This window comes from Cannabis sativa, chromosome 4 (assembly GCF_029168945.1).
Source record: "Cannabis sativa cultivar Pink pepper isolate KNU-18-1 chromosome 4, ASM2916894v1, whole genome shotgun sequence".
Classification (NCBI taxonomy): domain Eukaryota; kingdom Viridiplantae; phylum Streptophyta; class Magnoliopsida; order Rosales; family Cannabaceae; genus Cannabis; species Cannabis sativa.
The window spans coordinates 73,041,428-73,050,938 of record NC_083604.1 but is presented as its reverse complement, the minus strand read 5'-3'; the positions used below and the strand labels follow the sequence as shown (position 1 = coordinate 73,050,938).

At 33.9% G+C, this 9,511-nt stretch overlaps 1 protein-coding gene across 1 annotated transcript; it reads left to right on the top strand.

Moving 5' to 3' along the window:
- The first annotated feature begins 5,747 nt into the window (after positions 1 to 5,747).
- On the top strand, positions 5,748 to 8,984 carry LOC133037137 (uncharacterized). Its single transcript, XM_061113972.1, has 4 exons — positions 5,748 to 7,464; positions 7,686 to 7,974; positions 8,071 to 8,161; positions 8,316 to 8,984. Exons 1-4 carry the CDS (start codon positions 5,748 to 5,750, stop codon positions 8,982 to 8,984), a joined length of 2,766 nt encoding a protein of 921 aa, XP_060969955.1.
- The last annotated feature ends 527 nt before the right edge of the window (positions 8,985 to 9,511 follow it).

Sequence of the window (9,511 nt, the reverse complement as noted above, 5' to 3'; positions counted from 1 at the left end):
TGGCGGACCTGAGGGGATGGAATTGTCGACAGGCAATGGGGGAGGATCTTCGGTCGTTGGGGATGTCGTGAATCACGTTAATGGTGGAGGTGTGGTTATGGCTCCTTCCTTATCTCATGGTCCACGTGTCAATCAAGGAGGAGTCCCTAAAAGTATGGGGAAGGATATCGTGAATGTTTCAGATAATAGCATGGTTGTTCTTAATAATAAAAAAAGGAAAGTAAGTGTGGGCGGTAACGATAATGCTGAGGTGATACAGCATGTTACTGATGTTTCAAAAAACTCATCTTTGGCGGGCCTTGGCAATGGGGCTCGCCAATCATCATGAAAATACTGTCTTGGAACTACCGTGGGCTTGGGCCGCCACGGAATGTTCAGTTCCTAAAAGAACTTGTGGTTCAAAAAAGGCCTAGTGTTGTTTTTTTGTGTGAGACGTTAAGTAACCAATTGAAGATGGATCAGGTTTGTATGAGTTTGGGCTTTGAGGGTTTTTTTGTTGTTGTGGCCCAAGGAAGGAGTGGGGGTTTAGCTTTGCTATGGAAGAATCAAGAGGAGGTCAAGGTGGAGCCGTTTTCCACAAACCATATAGATAGTCTTACAACGCTCGATGGGCAGAGGGAATTTCGGTTCACTGGAATTTATGGGGAACCTAATAGAAGTTTAAGGAAGAACACCTGGGATCTATTACGGACTTTACATGGGCGTTCTACCGCTCCTTGGTGTTTAATGGGGGATTTCAACAATGTGCTTTGTCAGGGTGAGAAGCTCGGAGGGTTGCCTTACCCATCGTGGCTTATTGATGGCTTTCAGGAGGTGGTTCAGCAATGTGAGTTGATTGATTTGGATCTGTGTGGCCATCCTTTTACGTGGGAGAAGAGTAGAGACACTGCTCATTGGATAGAAGCCCGGTGGGACAGAGCTATGGTAAGTAATTCTTGGTTAAATCTTTTCTCTTCATCTAAATTGTTTAATCTTGAGATTTCTTCGTCGGATCATAGTCCCCTTCTACTGGATGTTCTCTTTCGGGAGACTATTGCTCAGGCGAGATCTTTCAAGTTTGAAAATTTTTGGACTAGTCATCAAGATTGTGAAGATGTGGTTAGACGTAATTGGTCTTCGATAGCGGGGCAAAATATTGTTCGAAAAATACAGGAATGTGGTACTGCTCTTCAGCATTGGGGAAAGGATGTGTTTGGCAAGTTCTCGTCTCGCATTAAACAATGCAATCGCTTGTTAAAGCAATATAAGAAGCGACGCGATGAGGACGGTAAGAGATTATTTTATGAGGCTAAAAAAGAGCTCTTTGCTGTTCTTAATCAAAGGGAGGTTTTTTGGAGACAAAGATCTAAACAGTTATGGCTTCAAGCGGGAGATCAAAATAGCAAGTTATTTCACTCTAAAGCTTCTGCGAGAAAACGAAATAATCACATTACTAGGTTGAAAGACTCAAAGGGTAATTTGAGACAATGGGATAGTGGACTGGAGAATGTCATGGTTGAGTACTATAAGGAACTCTTTACTGCTGAACCTACTAGCTGGGATGATGTGTTGGACTGTGTTGTGCCTATTGTCTGAGATGAACATAATGCGGCTTTACTACGGCCTATATTAGATCAAGAAGTTAAAGATGCAGTCTTTCAAATACATCTGGATAAATCACCAGGTCCTGACGGGATGAATCCGAAGTTTTTTCAGAAATATTGGTCCATTGTTGGCATTGATGTGATCCATACAGTTAAATATTTTTTTGCAACTGAGCAGATGCTGGTAGAAATGAATAATACGAATATTGTGCTAATTCCAAAAAAAGAAGAACCCTGATCAAATGAGTGAGTTGCGCCCCATTTATCTTTGCAATGTTATTGCCAAAGTTATTACTAAGGTCCTTGCTAATAGAATGAAAGGATTGTTACCTGAGGTAATCTCCAAACATCAAAGCGCTTTTATCCCTGAGAGATTAATTACAGATAATATTATGGTCTCTTTTGAAATTCTACATTATCTTAAGCGGAAGCAAATGGGCAAGGATGGGTTTATGGCGTTGAAATTGGACTTAAGTAAAGCTTATGATAGAGTGGATTGGCATTTCTTGTGTGCTATGTTTGGTCGGATGGGATTTGCTGATAAATGGGTTCGTCTTATCTTTGGATGCTTATCCTCGGTACAGTACCAAATTATGAGTAGTGGCTGTACTATGGGTCCTATTGTGCCTAGTAGAGGCCTCCGACAGGGAGACCCTATATCACCATATCTTTTTTTGGTTTGCGTTGAAGTATTTTCTGCTCTTATTCGTAAATTTGAAGAGAGGAAGTGGTTGCATGGTTGTAAAGTAGCTAATGGAGCACCTAGTGTCTCTCATATGCTCTTTGCGGATGACAGTTTTCTGTATTGTAAGGCGACTAATGGAGAGATGAATCGGGTACTTCAATTACTTAGGATGTTTGCTTCTGCAACGGGAGAACGTGTTAATTTTGGGAAGTCTTCTGTCTTTTTTAGCACTAATACTTCATCTGATATACGACAGACCATCTGTGCTACTCTGAGAATTCAAGAAGCGACTGAGCACAATAAGTACTTAGGGCTACCGAGTACTGTTGGTAGGAATAAGAATGTCATTTTCGGATATTTAAAAGACAAAGTGCAGAAGCGGATCCAGTCTTGGGACAATAAATTCCTATCTCGCACTACAACAAAAGAAGGCATTAGAGGCGGACTTTTTAGCCGCGGACCCTCTCCGCCGCTAATAACAGGGGTATTAGTGGCGGACAGTGGGGTCTGTCGCTAATAGTGGCCGAATTTAATTTTTTTTTTGAAATATTATTAGCGGCAGGCAGTCCGCCGCTAATGCCCGCCGCTAATACTATTAGCGGCGGACCCCGCCGCAATTGCTCAGCCGCTAATAAATGGGCGGGATAAATCCCGCTCATACATTTCAAAAATAATAGCAGCGGACTATTAGCGGCGGGGGTCCGCCGCTAATAGTAAGAAAAAAAAATTAATACTATTAGCGGCGGACCCCCGCCGCTAATAGTCCGCCGCTAAACCCTTTATAAATACCTCCATCAGCCACATTTCCCCCATTTTTCTTTTTTCTTTTCAAAATTCAAAAACCCCATTTCCCCCTTTTCCCCCATCAGCCCGACCCCTCCCCCCCTTGGCTGCCCACCACCACCCCGTTACGCACAACACCCCGACGCCGTTGACGCACCATCGACCACCACCACCGACCATTTTTGGTAAGTGTTGTTTTTTTTATTTTAGATTTGATATTATATAGTTTTAGGTTTTAGATTAGTATATATATTTTTTATTGTTGTATGTATATTTTTTATTTATAATTTGTGTATATATTTATATTTAGATTGGAATTTTTTTTTGTTTTTATGTTAGATCTGTATATATATTGTTCATTTGGGTATATATATAATAATATGCGTATATATATATATATATCATTTGAGTATATATATCATTTGAGTATATATATATATTAGTTTGTGTATATATATAAGATTTGGGTATGTGTATAATATAATCTTTGTATATATATATTTTATTTGGGTATTTATTATTTTATTTGGGTATGTATTCACTGTGTATATATATATATATACAGTAGAACCTCTATTCAAGAATACACTTGGGACCAAGAAAATAATATTCTAATTGAGAGGTTATAACTAAATAGAGTTACACTTGAAAAAAAAAATCAAAATATCAAAAAATATCAATGTAACAAAAATACCAATAAACAATTCTTAATACTATATTATATTAAAATTATTTTCGAGTACATATAATATTTATACATGTACTATAATTTGAAATAAAATTATTAATTTTACATAAGTAAATTTATAAAATATATGTATATATTTATTTAAGATCTAAGTATTCTTATATAGAGGTATATTTTATTAATACGGGACTTAAAAAATGTATAACTAATTACAATATAGAGGTTATTCTTATTTATAACTGGCCCAAATTGGGACTTCATTTTTTTATAACAAATTAGAGGTTATTCTTGAATAGAGTATTCTTGAATAGAGGTTCTACTGTATATATTTTATTGTTTTATTTGAGTATATATATATATTTGATTTGTGTATTTATTATTTTATTTGGGTATATAGGTTCACTGTGTATATATATATATATTAATTGGTTATATTTTTAAAATATAATGTATTGTTTGTATATTATATATATAATATATGTTGTTTTTGTTTATATATGTGTATATTTAATATATATAGTTTTGGTGATTGTATATACTAAATAAATATATTTTGTAAAGTTTATATACATATTTTATTGTTGTATTTTTTTTTTACTTTTTTAATTTATTTTGTGGAATTGAAAGTATTTATTTTTGTTATTTTTGTTGTTATATTATAATTTTTATTTGATTTAATTAATTTTATTGGGTATGTTAAATATCTAATATTATCATAATAAAGTGAGGATAGTGAAAAAATTATTTAGTATAATTTTAGGTGGTAAGTTTTGTAATTTATTATTTTTTAAATAAAGAAAAATAAAAATAATGAAAAAAATTAAAAAAGTATAATATAACAATTAAATTTGAATATTAAAAATTAAAAGTTAAATAAAAGGAATTTTTTTTAATTTTAATAAAAATTGTAATTAAATTACTAAACTTTTATGTAAGTTTTTAAGAAAAAACATGTTAATGGAATTTTATGTTTTTATAATTTTATTATAATAAAAAATTGAGAATAATAATAGAATTAAAAAATTATAATTTAATATAAATTTATTTTATAAAGATAAACTTTTAATTTTATAAACTAAATAAAAAAATTAATTTAAATTTTAATAAATTATATAAATTTTTAAATAATATATTTTGTTTAAAATAAATAATTCATAAAGAAGAATTTATTTATTTTTTAATTTAAATATAATTGGTAATTAAATGAATAAATTTTTTTTAAAGTTTATTAGAATTAAATTGTTAATATTATTCTTTTACTTAAAAGTTGAAATAACATGTGTGTAATTTAAAAAAATTTTCATAATACTATAAATTATTAAACTTTTAATATTACATTTGTGGTTTATATTGTAGATAGGGAAAATAGATAAGTTTATTAACTTTTAATAAGTTGTTTAAAAAAATAATTATTTAAATCTAGAAACTAAGTTTAGGAATTTTTTTAATATAAATTAATAAATAACATAAAAATTAAAATGTTATTAAAGAGTAATTTGTTCATTTTTTAAATTTAAGTTTTAATTATAGTTTAATGAATAAAATTTTTATTTAAATGTGTCTTATTCATAAAATATTCATAAAATTTTATTAATGTTGAAAAGAATATCTCAATGCTTTGGTATACTTATAAATATATACCATAGCTTTGTTATATTTCATAACACTTTACAAATCATTCAAATTTTTAATACTTCATTTGTCGCCTAAATTGTAGATGGCGACAATCGATAAGTCTTGGACCAAAATCAGAAATCGTGGTTGCCATGAATTTTGGAATGGTCTACAAGCCTTTTTAGCAATGGCATCAGAACATAAGGATTGTGATGGAAGAATTCGATGTCCTTGTGTGAGATGTATAAATAATAGGTTTGAAAAAATAGATAGGGTTAGAGCACACGTATTTGATCGAGGATTTATGCAAGGATATGAGAAGTGGATTTATCATGGGGAGCCTGAGGATGCTGTCGAGCATGTCGCAGTTGGTGATGTTGAATCAGAGGATTAAATGATTCCTATTCTAGAAGACTTCTTTCCCTCGACAACAGAGGATGTACAAGGAGAAGATGAACAACCAACCACAAACCCACATTTCGATGACTTATTTGAGAAAATTGAAGCTGAATTGTATCCTGGTTGTGATTGGATTTCGTCTCTCAACTTTTTAGCAAAGCTATTGCATTTAAAAGTTAGAGGAAAAATCCCTAATAACATCTTTGAAGAATTGTTGAAGTTGTTAAAGTTTGCATTTTCGAAGGAAAATAATATTCCAGCAACTTACTACGAGGAAAAAAAGAGATTGAAGAAATTAGGTTTGGGTTATGACTATATCCATTTCTGTTTGTATAATTGTTGCTTATTTTATAAGGAGAATGCATCTAAGGAGGCTTGTCCAGTTTGCGAAACTAGTAGTTGGGTTACTTCCGAGAACGGTAAAGGAAAAAAAGTTCCTTGTAAAGTCATGCGATACTTTCCGTTGACACCTCGACTGAAAAGATTATATAGTTCGAGGATTACAACGAAGAGCATGATATGGCATCATATTGGAAAATCAAAAGATGATGGGGTGTTGCGACACCTGGTCGATGGTCTCGCTTGGAAAGACTTTGATGCAAAACATCCTGAGTTTGCAATGGACCCAAGAAATGTTCGACTGGGGTTAGCTGCTGATGGATTTAATCCATTTGGCAACATGAGTCTTGCATACAACATGTGGCCAGTGGTGTTGGCTAATTATAATCTACCACCTTGGTTATGTATAAAAGATAATTATTTTTCGCTATCTACCCTAATTCCTGGTGCAAAATCTCCGAGTAAAGACATGGATATATTTTTAAGAACGTTGGTGGATGAATTAAAGGAGTTGTGGAATAATGGGGTACCAACGAGAGATAGTTCGACCAACTCGATGTTCACCATGCGTGCTGCGCTTCTGTGGACAGCGAATGATTTTCCTGCTCGTAGTAGCTTGTCTGGGTGGAGTGGTCAAGGTTATAAAGCTTGTCCTACTTGTAATGAAGACACGACGTCCATTCGAGTGATCGGGAAGACATCATATGTTGGTCATAGAAGGTTCTTGCCAAGTAATCATGCAATGAGAAGGGATACTCGATTTGATGGTAAAGTTGAAAGAAGACCTCCTCCAAGACGATTTACTTGTGAAGAGATATTATCACAAGTTAATACTCTCGAACCTCAAATTCCCGAACATCATGAAAATTTTGGGGGCGTGAAACGTAGAAGAGTTGCAGAAACTTCTAATTGGAGGAAAAACAGTATTTTCTACGAGTTGGAGTATTGGAGCACGAATATTTTAAAACACAACATTGATGTCATGCATGTTGAGAAGAATGTGTGTGACAGTCTCCTAGGAACTATCTTGGATAATGATAAATCAAAGGACACAACCAATGCGCGACATGATTTAAAAAATATGGGTATTAGGGAATCGTTGTGGATTTATGAAGATAGGAATGGCAGGCTAATGAAACCGCATGCTCCTTATGTTTTGACTCGTGAGAAAAGACAACTATTTTGTCAGTTTGTTAAAGGAATCAAGTTTCCCGATGGCTTTTGTTCAAATTTAAAGAGCAAAGTTTCTCCAGATGAGTCTAATATTATTGGGTTAAAATCCCACGATTGTCATGTCATTATGCAGCGAGTACTAGCGGTTGGTGTCCGTAAATTTCTACCTCGTGACACTGCAACCACTATTACTCAGCTGTGTAATTTTTTTCGACAATTATGCTCCAGAACTCTAAATGTAAAAGATATGGAGGATGCTCAAAATAATTTAATTTTGTTATTGTGCAAGATGGAATTGATTTTTCCTCCAGCTTTTTTTGACATAATGATACATTTGGTATTGCATTTGCCTGAAGAAGCGATACTGGGTGGCCCGGTCTTTATGAGGTGGATGTATCCTTTTGAAAGGTACATGAAAAAGTTAAAGAATTATGTGGAAACAAGGCACGTCCTGAAGGGTCAATTGCAGAAGGTTATGTTGCTAATGAGGCAGTAACCTTTTGTTCAATGTACTTTAAAGGGTGTGAAACAAGATTTAATCATCTTGATCGAAATGAAGATGCGCCTTCTGTGTCGCGCTATCTCTCAGTTTTTAATTCTCAATCTCGTCCTTTGACTAGTGGAGTTATCAAGCCTCTTGATCGTATCGGTCGTGAAAAAGAGGAGTGGTACATTCTTCAAAATTCTCCTAAAATTCAAGCTTACTTAGAGTAAGTTTGTTACATTTTTAAAAATTATTTTATTAAATGTTTAGTTTTTATTCTCTATTTCCCTCTATCGTACCTTGACATTATCATGCTTCACAGTGAACATTTGGAGAAGATCAGGCATGAATATCCTAATGGTAACCACGATGTTTTGCATAGGCAAACTTTCCGTCCGTGGTTTCATAAGAAGGTATGATGACAAAATTGTAAAGTTTTAATTCAACCATTTATATTCCTCTCATATTAATATATTTTATGCATTTAGATATATGAGTTGCACAAGCTTGGAACTTTACAAAATGGTGATGAGTTACTCGCTCTAGCTTCTGGCTCCGATTACTTAGCAACATTTTTACGAAGGTTGTGTGGTGAATGGTGTTCGGTTTATTGCGTCTAAGCGAGACCAAAAGCGGAAGACACAAAATAGTGGTGTCACTGTTGCTGGAACTGAAGAGTTTAATTACTACGGCACACTTAAAGATGTAATCACTATATCTTATACTGGTGCATATACAGTGACATTATTTGAATGTAAATGGTATAACACTAATCCATTAAGAAAGAAGACAATCACTGAAAATAATATAACCAGTATAAATATACGTGGATTTTGGTATCAAGATGAACCGTACATCCTTGCTAACCAGGCCAAGCAAGTTTTCTATCTTGAAGATCCACTCAGAGGTCGCGATTGGAAGGTTGTTGAAGATATTAGCCATCGACAAATTTGGGACATTAATGACAATGAAGATGAGACAGATGTTAATGTTGTTAGTGATTCTAACTCTTCAAATTTTGTGTTGACGGTTGATCTTGGAGAGTTGATTTTGCAATCGAATGAACCTCCAGTAATTGTTGAATTGTCCGATCAGTTAGTGGATTCTAAGATAGAGAATAATGAACTTGATGAAAATTATGTTGCCGAAGAAGTAGATGATTTACTAGTTGAACATGTGGAGGATGAAAATGAAAACTTGGTGAATGATGGAAATGATAGTGATTCGTCGGTGTAACTTTAATTTTCTGAATGTTTGTTACTTAAACTTTTGACAATTAAATGACTTTTTAATTTCTTTCGTATTAATATTTGTGTCAACTTTGAATTATGTGTTTCAAATTTTGTGAATTTTTACATTTTTTTATTTTTCATCTTCAAAGTAAAGTACAATGTCAGCTACTCTAGCGACATACCACGATGGAGATGGTGATGGTAGGGATCCTCCTGATCCTTCTAGGGTACCCTCGTCCTGCGAATCAGGTTTCCATATTTTTTCAGATCTAACATTGTTCTCAATATAAATGGTGAATGTTCAATTTACTAATAAAATTATTTTTCTCTCAAATAAATAAAGTTCCACCTCCGGTCAGAAAGGGTCGTGGGCTTGCAGCAAACACTAACCTTGAAAAAAAAAAAAGAGAAGTTGGTAAGCCCTAAACGGTGGAGGTGGATCTTGAAACTGGTAAAGTTGTTGGCACTGAAGCAGGCAATTATGTTCGATTTATTGGCCAGCAAGTAAGCATGTTGTTGCCAGGTGGTCAT